This window comes from Myodes glareolus, chromosome 18 (genome assembly GCF_982192425.1).
Source record: "Myodes glareolus chromosome 18, mMyoGla1.1, whole genome shotgun sequence".
NCBI lineage: Eukaryota > Metazoa > Chordata > Mammalia > Rodentia > Cricetidae > Myodes > Myodes glareolus.
In genome coordinates, this window is record NC_142043.1 from 37,926,536 (window position 1) to 37,941,640 (window position 15,105).

At 49.2% G+C, this 15,105-nt stretch overlaps 1 protein-coding gene across 3 annotated transcripts in view; it reads right to left on the reverse strand.

The window, feature by feature from the left end:
* Tbc1d8 (TBC1 domain family member 8) overlaps positions 1 to 15,105 on the reverse strand; it is a 106,059-nt gene that overhangs the window by 12,335 nt on the left and 78,619 nt on the right. For all 3 annotated transcript variants that reach the window (XM_085679549.2, XM_085679547.2, XM_085679548.2), the window contains exons 6-11: positions 8,443 to 8,650; positions 6,135 to 6,332; positions 5,151 to 5,324; positions 4,179 to 4,329; positions 3,841 to 4,055; positions 2,934 to 3,051 (exon numbers count right to left, since the gene is read on the reverse strand). In XM_085679549.2, the coding sequence (XP_085535675.2) occupies positions 2,934 to 3,051; positions 3,841 to 4,055; positions 4,179 to 4,329; positions 5,151 to 5,324; positions 6,135 to 6,332; positions 8,443 to 8,650 (1,064 nt within the window). The remainder of the gene's footprint in view (positions 1 to 2,933; positions 3,052 to 3,840; positions 4,056 to 4,178; positions 4,330 to 5,150; positions 5,325 to 6,134; positions 6,333 to 8,442; positions 8,651 to 15,105) is intronic.

The following is a 15,105-nucleotide window of genomic DNA, read 5'->3' on the forward strand; positions in this document are numbered from 1 at the left end:
TGTTAACCCGGACACAGCGAATGGAGGCTCTCACACGCTGCTGAAACAAAATAGGTAAATGACCCACTACATCCCCTTGGTAAAACTGGTGGCTTCTTGCTGACCCTATAACCCATCTTCCTAGGAAAACACCTGGAAGAACATCCACTGAACTTCACTGACCACAGGCTCAAACTGAAAGAAACCTAAATTCTCATCAATATGTCTGTATCTGGAATCAATGGAAAGGAAAGCATTGGGGGGGGGGGGGAATGAAGAATTTTCTAGATTAGAGTATTTATGGTGGAAAGACCCACCCTTAGTGTGGGCGGGACCTTCTGGTGGCAGCCTAGATGAAGGGGACTGGAAGAGGAAACATTGCCCTTTTGCCCCCAGATGAAGGGAAATCGAAGAGAAAACATTGTCTTTTGCCTGCTTGCCCTCTCTTGCTGATGGCTGCTCCTGCCGCATTCCTTCACTCGTGTATGACCAGCTTCTCTAGCCGGCTAAGTAAGTCAGGACCAGCAGCTCTCTAGGGCTTCAGGTCTTCAGGGCAAAACTGGGAATGAGACATCCAGCCTCGCGGACAAAGAAACTCCTGGGTTCTCTGCTCTCTACTGTGAGACAGTCACTCTTGGACTAGTCAGACTATATTATATAAGCTGGTCTTATATATATATATATATATATATATATATATAATATATTATATATATATTAGACCCCCTTAATATACATCCATTCTTTTGGCTCTGCTCCTCAAGAATGCTGACTAATACAGGACAAGTCAATCATGGCATGGACCTGAGGAGCAACACACAGGAGCAAACTACCTACATGGCAGATGCTTCCGCAGACCCAAAACACTTCCTTCCAGAGTAGGCTAAATTCACTGTAGGTGCCAGAGACCAGTATCAAAGGCTGCAGGCAGCAAGAGGGGCAGACGGTGACTTTCTGTGGTGAGGGAAGTGTTCTAAAAATTTCATCCTTTCCCAAGGCAGTGGTCACACACACGCACGCACGCACGCACACACACATAGGGTCACTGCAGCATTGCTGTCACACAGCAACACTTACCAACCAGTGGCTTTGACAACTCTTCTACCACTGACCCCAGAACTCATTTTTTCCTTGCTCTTCGGCACATCATACCAGCTCCCACAAAACAAAGTAAAATGGAGAGTGAGCCAACTGCCCACACAGGCAAAGAGAAGAGCCACAAAAACAGTCAAATGCCCATCAAGGGCACAAATATATTCAAAGTAACACAGCCTCACATACACAGACCACACATTCTATTTCTTACTCCTACAGGCTGACAGGCCCTTTAGTTCTTAGGACACGGGTCTTCAAATCTATCTTCCTACCTGGACCCTATAGCCAGGTACCAATTCTCTATCAGCCTGGTTCTTTTATTTGTTCCCATACTGACACACATTTATTCCTCTGTGTGTGAGTGAGTTGGGGGGATGTGGGGGAGGGCATGCACGGAGATAAGAGCACCTTGCTGGAATCCGTTTTCTCCTGCCTGGGGATCACACTTGGGTCATAAGGCTCGGCACACAGCACTTTCCCAACAGGGCCATCTTGCCTGCCCTAACACCTTCATTTTAGTGGTGATTTTTTGTTTGTTTTGTTTTTTAGTACAAGGTCTCTCTATGTAGGTCTAGTTGGCCTGGAACTCACAGAAATCCACCTCCTTCTGCCTCCCAAGAGCTAGGATTCAAGGTGTGCATCACCATGCCCAACTACCCTAACTTTATTTTTTTCAAATATTTGTTTGTTTGTTTATTTATTTATTATGTATGCAATATTCTGTCTGTGTGTATGTTTGCAGGCCAGAAGAGGTCACCAGACCTCATTACAGATGGTTGTGAGCCACCATGTGGTTGCCGGGAATTGAACTCAGGACTTTTGGAAGAGAAGGCAATGGTCTTAACCACTGAGCCATATCTCCAGCCCTACCCTAACTTTAAACCACTTTGACGGCTCCTCTGGATTACTAAGAAGTAGCCCCCCACCCCCCAAGAATAGTGCCAAACTCAAACAACGCATTGCTTTCTCCACTAGGAGGTTGTGGGGACATGAGATTGTGCACATCTAACCCAACCAGTGACGGATCTAGCCAGTGCAGGCTGTGCAGCTCTAGGCCCCCCAAGCTCCTGCTATGATTAGGGTATGATTGAATCTTGCCCAGTCTTGGAGGGTCTTGGGTAAGGCTTGGTTCCCAGGGTGGTGTGACTTGGAGGCAGGGCCTAATGAGAGGTGCTTGGGTTTGGGGGACAAGACACAGTTCTTCTGCAAAGACTGAAATAAAAGGAGCAAGTGTGTCCTTGCTGAACTCTCTGCTTCCTGGTTAGAGATGTGACCACAGGCTTCAACAAGCATTCCCACCAGAACTCAACTGTGCAGGTACTGTGCCCTTCAACCTTCAAAACTGAGCTAAACCAACCTGTCTCTAAGTAATCAGCACCAAGTATTTCCTTATAGCAACAACCACAAAACAAAGCAGAAAGGACCAATATAAGTCCAGACAGGAAAGAAAAAAAAACCTTTCTCACAATCTCCTTCTGTGAGGGTCTCCTCCAGGGGGAAGAGGACGTCTGCACAAGCTGGCTTGGTAACCCAGAGGATTGCCACTCCCTTTCCAGGCCACAGCATCCATGCGAAGTCCCCAGTGTTTCACACTGATCTGGTCCTTGGACCTAGAGGTTTTCCCTTCCCTCTTATATATTCAGCTATTTACTTCAGTGTGCTTGTTTTCTCAGTGCAAACTCATTAGGTGTTTCACAGCACTACCTGGTTTTCTCTATTGCTACAACATAGAGAACTCCCCTGAGTTAAACGATGTGTATGCACGCAGACTGCCTAAGGGGAGCAGAGGTGGGTTTCAGGCAGGGCTGACGGTGACTGCCTTCCCCAGATATGGAGGAGGAGAAAGGCAGGCAGTTTACCGATCACCCGGTGGTTGAAGTAATCCGGCAGCATCCGCTCACAGACGGCAACCAGCAGCCAAAAGGCTTCCTCCTCTTTGGCATACAGCAGCAACACAGAGGTCAGAATGTTCATGGACTGCACAGAGGGCCATAGAAGTGACAGTTAGTGTCCAGACCACCTAGTGCCACACAAACATTAAAAACCCACAACTGAGGGGCTGGAGGTGGGCAAGCACTGCCCTGGCCTACACAAAGCACTGGGTTTGAACTACAAAACAAAATAAGCCCAAGCAACCCACAGGAGAAGAGTTTGCTGAGGAAAAACCCAGCATTCCCCAAGCAGAATGGTAATGAGCTACAGGCAGCTGGGGCATGGCTTTAGGCTTGGTCAATACAGCCTTCTTCTGTACACTCAGACAGCAGATGGACACATATATACTTTGTTCACCCACTGACTTTGCTGATTCACTGACAAGTTAAATCTTCTATCTGTCAGAGCTTCTAACCCAGTCTTCTGCCAGATTGTTGTCTGAATTCCCTGGACTTCCGCTTTGCTGGCTGCATCCTCCCACTGGGAACAGCTCAAAGAACTCTCTACGCACATTTCCAGCAGGAAAGTGCCTGGCCCAGGTCACCCTGTTCTCCACAAACACACTGCCACTTCAGTCCTACTATTTCTGCATCGGTCTCAGTACTAATTAGCCCACTCCATCTCCACTGTGCTGGGGAGATGAGCAGCAAGCATGGCTGCCCATCCTAACCTCCACCCCATGTCCTCCTTCCCAGAGGATCAGCCTCTGTCTGACTGGACAGCAGTTTGCTGTACTGATTCTGGGGAGGTGCTTAGCTAGATGGCTGGAAATGAGCAGAAACCCGGGGCGATCACTGAACACAGGATTCTCATGCCTCCATGCACATCACTCACCTGGCAGTAGCCAATCTTGGGGTTCCGGTGGGCATAGGCTGTCAGCACCCGCCTCAAGGCAGCAATACCCGTTTCGTTCTGGAAGGCAGGGTGCTCGGGCAGAGAGCGGTGCAGGTCCCGCTCTATCTCCTCTGTCACCAGGCAGCATCTGCCCAGCGACTGCTCCACCAAATTTCCATAGTACCCAGGGTGCGAGGCGAGGTCTGTCACAGCGTCTGAGGATTGGAGAGCAACATTTCAAGACAACATGGTTTTCACGATGGTGTCACAACTCACAGGAGATCTACTCCTGAGTCTATTCCAAAGATCACAAAAAGCTTGACTATGCCAGGACCTACCTGAGAAAAGCAGCCACAGCCTTCCACGTAAAGACTCCGGGATCCCCATGGCCACCAGCTTCCGGATCTTCTCAGTGCGAAACATACACACGGTCCTGCCGTACTCCACGAAGTGGTCGTTCCACAGACTGATTTTTATCTGTTCCCGGGACTGGAAATGGAAACATCTGTTAATGGGCCTACCAGCCCGTCCACACACAGCACTGGTGTAATAGTGTCTCTGTTTATCAGGGACTGACAGAAAGAGCAGTGGTTCACACGGCAAAACCTGGCTGTGCCTCTGCTGGGCATAAAGGACGCCGGACAAGTAACACAGAGCACCAGACCCTCAGGGGCCTCGTGCAACATCTGTGCAAATAAGATGCAAGGTTCATAATAGGAACTGGTCCATCCAAGGCCTAGAGCAGCTCAAACTGGATGGGAGAGAGGGGTACAGCGGAGAAATGGGGTAAGGTTTTGGGGCACTGATGCAGAGCCAACTGCTAACACACCACTCGACCCCAGCGACGGAGGGAGTGCAAGGCACCTGATGTGCCCTGTATTTCCTGACAGATAAAGGGAAAACTGAAACCTGACCCCAAAAATTTAACCAATTTTATATGAGTGCTTTGCCTACACACAACACATACATGTCTGGTGCCCACAGAGGTCAGAAGAGGGTGTTGGCTCCCCCGGAACTACAGCTAGGGATGGTTCTGAACCACCATGGGAACTTGGCAGAAAAACAAGCACTTTTAACCACTGAGCCACCTCTCCAGCCCCATTCTCATCATCAGAAATAGGGAGACACTATTTCTCTAAAAGTCCTATGAAACTATCCACATGTCAGCGACATTAGGACCTTTCATAAGATATTTACAATTACTTGTAATAATTACTGTCTAATATGTGAGTAATATATCCTCTCGCATTAACCCTGTGGACTGGGAGCAGACAGCCGGGTGACCCCCATCCTGAAGGCATCTCACTCACCAGGTGGGAATCAGGACTCTGACCGCCCGACTGCTGGAAGACGGCAGTCAGGGGCTCAGGGTGTGGCAGTGGGCTCTTTTCCTTCTCTCTCTCCTCGCCATTTTGAGAAGATACCATTTCAAGATCCCCAAACTTGTCACTGCACATGCTTGTTGAATAAAACACAGATGAGGTCTGCAAGGCAAAGAGCGTGAGTAGAGACAGTATTGTATATCCCTGAAAAAATAAAAAAGGGGGGCTTGGGAACACCTGTAGCCCAAGCATGGGGACCAGAGTTTGGATATTTGGAACTCAGATTTATTGCTGGGTAAGTGTGGCAGCTGAAGACCGAGATGGGATCCCAGGGCAAGCTGGCTAGTGAGACTAGCCATATCGGTGCACTCTGAGTTTGATTGAGAGAGTCTGCTTCAATGAATTGGTGGGAAAATGATCAGGATGATTCCTCCATCTGCCCATGAACACATACATGCACATGTGTACCACACAAATACATGATACACAACATGCACATTAAAATATAAAGATAAACCAAAAGACTTTTTCTAATGGAAATCACAGCATTCTGGTATCTCTCCAATCTTAGAATGACAAACCATCTCTCTTAACAGACCACAACCACCTGAGTATTAGTTTCATAACTTTGAAAATGGGGTGATACCTGCTTCAAAGTGCCTGCAAAGTGCCCCCCCATTTATGGGGTCCCATTCCTCCCCTGACCCACAGAAGGAGGAGTCACATCAACTCCACCCCAGGCAGAATGTGGACATAGTCAGCTCTCCAACACACAGGTTTCCCCAGTCAGTCCTCCTAACCCAGGCACCAACTCAGGACACCAGGGCATCAGAGGTGACATCACACTAACTCATGGTACAGCTGTCTCCAGCCATTGTCCTCACACCCATGTGGCCCATCTTCTGAGGCACTCTCCTCTTAAAGACCATGGCACTGGGGGTCACAGCCAGCCAGCGCTGTAAAGGCTCCTACCATGTCGTCATCACTTGGTGAGCTGTCATAATGCACGGGGTGGTTGGCGTGGACCTGCTTCAGTCTCACCAGGAGGCCCTCCACCAGGTTCTCTCTGTCCTTGAGCTCGATGAACTGGAAGGCCATCTTGCTGCGGATGCTGACAATGATGGGGTTGGGCAGCAGGCTCGTGTCCTCCATCTTCTCAATACTTACTACCTGAAGCAGAGATGGCACACAAAGACATCAAGAAAGAAGCCAGGCAGGTGTCTGATCACATCCTTATTCGATATCCCAAGGCAGAAGGCTAAATCACTTGCAAGAAGAGCTCTGAGCAAAGGCTGGAAAGTGGGCTAGGCGCGATACCCATCAACACCACAAGGGGGCAGCAGGCCAAGATTCTAGCCACAGGTTAAGCGCCTAAGTAAACTGGTTTGTACAGTATTGGTGAGCCTCCAAAAGGAAACACCAACACATGCTATAATATAGATGAAGCTTGAGGGTGTTGATGCTGTCTGGAAGAAGCCACTCATAAAATGATAGATACTGGAGCTGCAGAGATGGTTCAGCAGTTAAGAGCATGGGTCTTGCAGAGGACCCTAGTTTGGTTCCCAGCACCTCTATCAGGTGGTTCACAATGGCCTGTAATTCCAGCTCCAGAGTAGCTAATGCTCTCTTTTGGCCTCTATGGCTGAATGAAACGCGTGCATGTGTGCACGCGTGTGCACACACACACTTTAAAATGAAAAAAACAAAACAAAAAAGGATAAATGCTGTAGGAGTCCATTTATTCAACTATGTTGGATAGTCAAATTCACAAGGGGAGGGAGGGGAGACTGAAAGGGGCATCAGTGTCTTAGAGGGACAAAGTTTCAAACTGGAAGATGAAGAAGTACCGCAGATGATGGTGGGTTGGTTGTGTGACGGTATGAACATGCGGTACCACTGAAATGCATCGATAACAGTGGTTAAGAGGGTAAGTTATGTTATGCATAGCTCACTAGAAAAGAAAGCAGATGAGGCATGTTCTGGATTTGTTTTTGAAGATAGGGCTCACCATGTAGCCTTAGCTGGCCTGGAACTCACTGTGTAAACCAGGCTGGCCTTGCATTTACAAAAATCTGCCTGTCCCTGCCTCCGGAGAGCTAGGGCCCACACCTGACCTGGCTTTCTTAGTTGACTGTTCAGAACGAACACGCCAACTGCAGAAGAACAACATGGAGATCAGAGGCCACTGAGAGAACTATGCAAGGACATACACACAGGCGCCAGACTCCAGAGGTTCCCATGTGTCAGGGTCTTGGTGCTGTCATGGCTGGGGTGTCTGAAGCCAAAGGACTGAGCTGCTCACATCTGGACATAAGCTATGGTTGTCTCTGATCTCCAGTAAGGTTTATAAAACTTTACAGTACAAAGCGACCCAACTCACACTTAATTTTAAATTTTTAGCTAAAGTTCTAGAAGTGTACGTAAGCCAAGGAATTTGCCATTTTGATCCTGAAGGTGACACTTCTAATAGACAACTTATAGGTTGCTTCTTTCTTGGGGAGGGGCTAAGTGGGGAGAATGCATTTCTAGGAGCTCTTGGGAAGCTTTAATTACTGGCATGCACTAAATTTAACAGTAGCTCCATCAATGAAGAGGAGGTTAGAATACTCTTTACCCAGCCCTTCTGGGCAAATTTCAGGCTGCTAGGACACCACCAGAAAGAACCACAGCCACGCCAGTAACCAGAGCCACGCCAGTAACCAGAGCCACGCCAGTAACGGGCAGTTCAGGTCCTGTTCCTCAGAAAGTCAGAGGTCCATCTCTAGGCAACAGAGCCCTGGCCTGTGGGCCCTCCCTGGGCCCCTCACAGCAGCACCTTAGATGCTGTGGTTTCATATGGTTTCAGCGTGACCCCAAAGGTTCACTAGTTGAAGCTCAGTCCCCAAGAAGCAGTGTTAAGAGGAAGTGGCGCAATTAAGAGGTAGGGCCTAGCTGATGTAGTTGGGTCACTAGGGGCATTTCCCTCAGAAAGGATTAACACAGTTTTCATGAGACCCCAATGAGTTATCACGGAGTAGGTCACTGCAAACAGAAACAGGACTGACCTTGGCTCTCTGTCTTACCATGTGATGTCTCTAGCCACTGTATCACCATTTTAGGCAAGATGTGAGCCCAAACATAGCACCAGACTCTTAGGAGCTAAACCTCTTTCTTTACAAGTTTATCTGGCCATGAGTTTTCATTTGAGCAACATAAAGCAGACTCAAACACTTGGGTTCAAATGGCACAGGGTGCTTCAGGGGCACAAAGCAAGGCCGCAGGGGCGAGCCCCCGGCTCTACCTCTCTCAGCGGGAGCACAACATTACAGCAGCCATCCTCCCGGCTGGCAAAGCAGATGTAGCTGTCAGAGGTGAACATCCGCCCCGCCGTGTGGCAGCGGCTGAAGGGTGTCCAGAGGGAACAGTCTACCACAGCATGCAGCCTCTCCTTCCTCGGCAGCCTGAAGAAAGCCCGGAAGAACTCATTCTGTGCTCTGGCTTCCAGGTCCCTGGGGGGAGAATGAGGTTAGTGAACGTGAGCCCACAGACAAAACCTCGACACCCACTGACAGTAAGGGCGTGTAGACAGCTGCTGTGTCCCCAGAGCCTGAGGCGGCCTTGGTGCTCCACGTTCACAGTCAACCCTCGGAGCAAACACTGCGAGCAGAACACACTGAGTCCACACAGAAATTAGTGCCTGAGCTCGTGGATCAGGATAAACATTTCCAGGGGCGGGACAGAAGGCCTGGAGGGTAAAAGCACTGGCTGCTCTTCCAGAGGACTCAAGTTCCATTCCTAACACCCACATGGTGTTCCACACTTTCCAATTCTAGCTCCAGGGAGATCGAAACCCCACCAGCACAAAGTATACAGGTGAACAGACATACATGCAGGCAAAGCACATACATACAAAATAAATCTTAAAAAAAAAGCATGCATTGCTTATTTGATTTGGGTAAGAATGACCACAAAAGGGCTGGAGAGATGGCTCAGAGGTTAAGAGCACTGCCTGCTCTTCCAGAGAACCCTGGTTCAATTCCCAGCGCCCACAGGGCATCTCACAATTGTCTGTAATTCCAGTTTCAGGGGCCCCGACACTCTCACACAGATATACATGATAATGTACATAAAATAAAAATAAATCATATAAAAAAGAATTTAAGTATCAGAAAGTCCAATTTCTCTACATGTTGGCCAGGATGTGGGGAATCAGCCTTCACACAGTGCTGGTGGGCAGGTAAAATGATGTGTTCATGCAGGAAACCAGCCTCGCAGCTCAAAGGAGACTCACCACTGATCTAGAAATCCTACTCCTGGGGGTACACAAACAAGAGACACGCATACCTGCTAACAAGCCACATGGTAATGGTAACCAACACATGACCCAAATATCCATCAACTGAAGAATAAATAAAATGTGGCATGTCCCTTTAATGGGCTAGGTGCTACTCAGGACAGGAGGAAGGTTCTGACGCACATGGTAAGGTGGCTGAAGTGTAAATACACTGAGTGTGGGCAGACACAGACATGCTGACAGATGCCTTACATCTGAGGGCCAGCCATTACTCCAGCACAGCTACGGTGACAGCAGGGACCTGTGTAGTAAGCGCTGGCTCCACATGAGGATCGTCATCAGCCCACCATGTCAGGCTGTCCCAGGCAGGTGACATGCTTGGCCACTTGTTTCTCAGATGAAATCACTCAAGAGTGACATAGGGAAGGACTGTCTTTTTCAGTGAGATTTAGTTTTTTAAAAAAAAAAAGCCCTAATGCCATAGATGGACAAGTGGACGGCAGTGTGGCAGGGGCTTTGAGGAGAGTATAGGCCAGCATGGCAGAGGAAGGGGCCCTTTTTACTTTAGAGGAAGGGGGAGGTGCTGTACCACTTGACTGACAGACAGTCTGTAGCATCATCTTATAAATGTAGGCTCTCTCTGACTCCTAGCTGGCATCAGGGAAGGAGGGGGCTGTTAGCCTGAGGCCTGTGTGCAGAATCAGCTGTGAGGGCAAGAGGAGCTAGAATCTAGGAAAACAAACTGTCTATTGGGAGGGCTTTATAGAAAGTTAGCACAGGGCCTCCCAATGCTTCCTCTATAGAAAGGCCAGCGGACAGCAGTCATGAAGAATATGGGATACCACAGTGAGCCCAGGTCTGCAGCCACTGAAGAAACATCTCTGAGCGTGGACACTGCCCCAGGAGCAGCAGACCCAATTCAGAAGGCTCTAGAGCTAGACTCCACGGACACCTGTATTAAACTTAGGTTTCAATTCCTAAGGCTTCTGGAACTCAGAAACTTAAGAAACCCCAAAACTTACAGGCAAAAAAATAGATTGCTTTCTCTCCAAATCCAGAATTGGTTTAGTCCAAACTAGATCCACCCCTCCTAGATCAGAGCAATGTTCCAAAACCAGGTTTCTCTCTCTCTCTCTCTCTCTCTCTCTCTCTCTCTTTCTCTCTCTCTCTCTCCTCCCATCAGCCTTCAAGAATTCCACCAGGGATTCACAGTTCAACCCTCACTCCCTCTGCACCGTGCTCAGGCTGAGTGACAGGCTAGGCCAGCCTGGCTATTTCTTAGCTTAGCATTGGCAGCTCTCTAGTCACGTCCAGTACAGAACACCTGACTGACTGTGACTTGCGTCATCTGGGTCACTGGGTCCTATGCTGTCAGCTTGCCTCACCAGGGACTCTGCCTTGTGTAGCCACCAAGACCCATACCCATGGGTCTTTGGGAAATGCAAGAATTAGCAACACAGGAACAGGCTGAAAGGGCAGATACTGTTTCTCCTCAATGCCTCAGTTCACATGTAAGAGTTCCTTCATAAATATGTGTTCACTCGAAACATAATCAGAATTGTCAAGGCCAGAACCTGGGTTCCCAGAGCCCAAAAGGCTTAGTTCAGCCTCCCATCCTGACACACCAGCTAAGAAACACGCAGTGTGGAAAAGCAGAGGAAGATTATTCAGTGTGGCCACATTGCAAAGAGGAGTGGATAAAGGGGTGCAGCGACCCCAACTCCATCTTCTGGGTTTTAACATAGACTTCTGAGTTAAGGAGAGGGAAGCCTAGGACAGGCGTGCACAAATACATGGTCCTGGTCTAGGCGTGGTCCTGTTGATCACTGCCTCGGTTCCTGTCCTGCAGGGAGCTCTGAAGGATTCATTGTTGCTTGAGGGGATAAGGGGGTTGTCAGGACATGGTTATCGCTACTCCAGAGAGCACTCTCAGTCTTGTGGGTAACGCCCGCATTGTGGGGTGCAGCCTCTACCATGTGAGGCCGCACTGTTCCTGGACTCCAAGGCTGAGAATAACAACCCATCTCTCTGTGCCTTCAATCAAAGTGGAGAAAAAAAAATGACGGCATATGTCAGGCTCTCCTCCAGCATGGTCACCATGGGGGTCCCTTTGTTTTGGCAGAAGTGGCTTCTGAGAGCCTCTGGCAATCATCCACACTGGCCCCAAGAGAGCAGGATCAGGCAATGTAGGACCCCAGAGGTCTCTGCTCTCCAGGAAAAGTTGCCTGCTGTGTGTTCTTCTAGCTGTGCTGCCCCAGAGAAACCCCGAGCTGACCAGCAGACAATCTCGGAGCAGTCCAGTCTGTGGGTCAGGAAGGGGAGGGTGGACCTTCCCGTGGAAGATGCCTCTTCTGTGACGGCTAACGTTATGTGTTAAATTTAAATTACTATGCTTAAGAGATCCATAAAACAGAAATGCCTCTGACCCCCGTGGTTCGAACATGGGTGTCAAACAACAGAGGTCGCCTAAGACCACCGGAAAGCAGACATTTACATTACAATTTATAACAGTTGCAAAATTATAGTTAAGTAGCAATGAAAATAGTTTTATGGTTGGGGGGGGGTCACCACAGCATGAAGAACTATATAGCATTAGGAAGGTTGAGAGCCACTGTTCTAACCTGTAAGCCACACTCACTCAAGGACGGACAACTTCCTGAAACACTGGGGGCTATTACATGTAAGATAACAAGTCCCATGTTTTCTCTTCTGTAAACAAGCATGGCCGCACTGACTGCCCAGGGTGTGTGCTTGCTCACTTCTAGGCAGGAAGTACGTCAGGATGTATGCTTGCCCCTGACTGGGTGAAGGCAGGAAGTCTGTAGTCTAGAGGGTTCTGCCTTATAAGCCCATGACCAATGTAATTTAGCCACATGTTCTGGGAATCCCAGCTATGGGCCTGGTCAGTATTTAAAATAAAGCTTGCTTCAAATTTGGCTCAAAAACTGTGGTAGTGGTCTTATTCTTGCCCGGTGGGGTTACCGCTTTCCCAGTTGTCTTCCTGTTCCCTGCATAGGGCCTGCTCTGATTGGATGGATGAGACGTGGGCGTGCTGGCGGGAGCTATGGAAGAAGAGCAGGAAACAGGATGGATCGCTTTGTGGGATAATGCCCAAAAGGTCTGTAGAGGCAGTGGGTCAGAGGCAGGAGCTTGCCACTGAGGACACACACTCCAGTAACCACTGGGAAGGAAGTAGTTCCCACATGCAACATGACTGTATCCCAGTATTCAACCTGCCAGAGACTGGAAGAGGCTCATGGCTCATTCCCCTCCAAGCTCCCCTGCCCTGCCCTCCATACAAAATGACTGAATATCGGACCTGATCCTAACTTTGGGATAAACACTCTGTATGGAAATTTCAGCATCAGCTTATCCTTGCTCTCCTATTGCCCTGACAGCATCCTTCCTCCCCACCACCACAGCCTGCCTCCTGAGCCCTGAGATGACGGTCCAGGTGAGTACCAAGCCTAGCAGTCAGCTTTCCTTTCTCCTCCATCACATTGATGAAGATGACAAAGCACCATCCCTTCCTCCCATTCTCACAGAGCCTGCTTCTGCTCCAACCTGGGGACCCAAGTCTCAGAGGAATGACCACAGGACCAAGGTGGACTAACAGGTACTCGGATACTCAGTAACCTCCGCCTTTGCCCCTAAAGGTCACCACTGGAAAGCTGTCATGTGGGAAGGGAAGTGAAAATGGATCAAGGAAAGAGCTGGAAGGGCATTCCAGCTTCTCTGGCTCTGAGTTGGGGAGACTGTTTTCCTAAACGTTAAAATCTGCCTCTAGGCAGGGTGCCAAGGAGCCTGAGTCATTACCTGTTTACACCCACAGGCCTGGTCTCCATGACAAAAGCTGCTGATGGTCACTACCCGAGGGCAGGCAACCAGAGCCTTAGAGAAAGTCCCTTCCCAGGTAACCAGCAGGTGGGGATGCAGCTGGAGACCAGAACCCTGCCTAGGTCATGGGTCCAGTCCTGGACACAGACGGGCCCCAGGACACTCAACTGCTGGCCAGCATAGAGTGTGGGTGGAGACTTGGGGTGTGAAATCCCGGAATCCTGGGTGTGAAATGTACACGGTCAACACTGCCACTTCTAAAACAGTTTGCTTTCTCCTTCTTACACAGTCCAGGATCCCAATCAGAAGGGCATCACTCAGAGGCTGTCTCCTAGGAGACTCGAGATTCTATCCGGTAGACAACAATAACGTACACCCCGGGAGGTTGGTCAGCACACACAACACTAATGCACACCCAGGGAGGCCGGCCAGCACACACAACACTAATGCACACCTGGGGAGGCTGGCCAGCACACACAACACTAATGCACACCCGGGGAGGCCGGCCAGCACACACAACACTAATGCACACCCGGGGAGGCCGGCCAGCACACACAACACTAATGCACACCCGGGGAGGCCGGCCAGCACACACAACACTAATGCACACCCGGGGAGGCCGGCCAGCACACACAACACTAATGCACACCCGGGGAGGCCGGCCAGCACACACAACACTAATGCACACCCGGGGAGGCCGGCCAGCACACACAACACTAATGCACACCCAGGGAGGCTGGCCAGCACACACGTGGCTGCAAGCAGGACTCCTATGCCAAAGGAAATATGACTACAGCTCACAGACTTGTGGGTGTTTACACATGGACAGACAACAAGAGCAATGACCCAACACCCAGGGCCCTGTCATCATGGCTTTTCCATTTTGAAGAGATCTTTATAAGCGAAACCAAAAGGACCCCAACAGAAACTACTGCAGAGAGACAGAGAAGCTTGGCGGCACCAGGCTGCTTCTTTTCAAACCGAATCTCCTCAGACGGCTGTGAAGACTGAAGGGGAAGGGAGGTATGCAAGCACCTGGGTCTGGGCATCAGAAAACCAAAGAACAGAGTTCCGAGTGCCCATCACAAGAGAGGGCGGAACAGACAGTCTCACAAGGAAACTCTCCAGTTATCAAAGATAACCCAAATCATGTGAAATTTCCTGGAATTTCACCCCAAAGGACAATGAAGTTTTGTGCCTTACTCTTTAACACTCAGTCTGAAACGAATGCACACAGCAAGAAGAATGGGAATTCTTCCCAAACACAATGTCATGTCATTTGTGGAACACATTCCCAAGATGCTCAGGGAATGCATGTGTGAGAAATAAGGAATCTTCACCTTCTTTAGAGACTTGCTATTGCCGAACACTAGACTGCGAAGTTTTGAAGGAACTTAATGCAGGCTGAGTATTCTCTCTGTAAAATGACTGAGACATAAAGTATCTCAAATTTTTGTGTTTTTAAAAAAGGGATATTTGCATAGATCTTACAGGTGGATATTTGCATAGTTGAGCATCCCTGGCCTGATAATCCAAAACTCAACACGCTCTAATGCTGGATTTCAGAGCTTTCAGATTCTTTCCAGGTCACGTGTGTTTGACCTATAGCCATCCAAGTCATGTATCAAAGATGAAAAACCATGAGATGCAGCTGACAGCCATGCCAAGGAATCTCTGGTTCGGCAGTACCTCGCTCCCCTCCAGGGGAAAGCACAGCTTCTATGTCTTCAACTAAGAAGACGATGGATAGGAATATTAAAACAGAGAAACACAAAACCAAAGAGGTGGAGCGTGGCTCAGTTGGTGGAGGGCTGACCTAGCACGCAGAGCCCT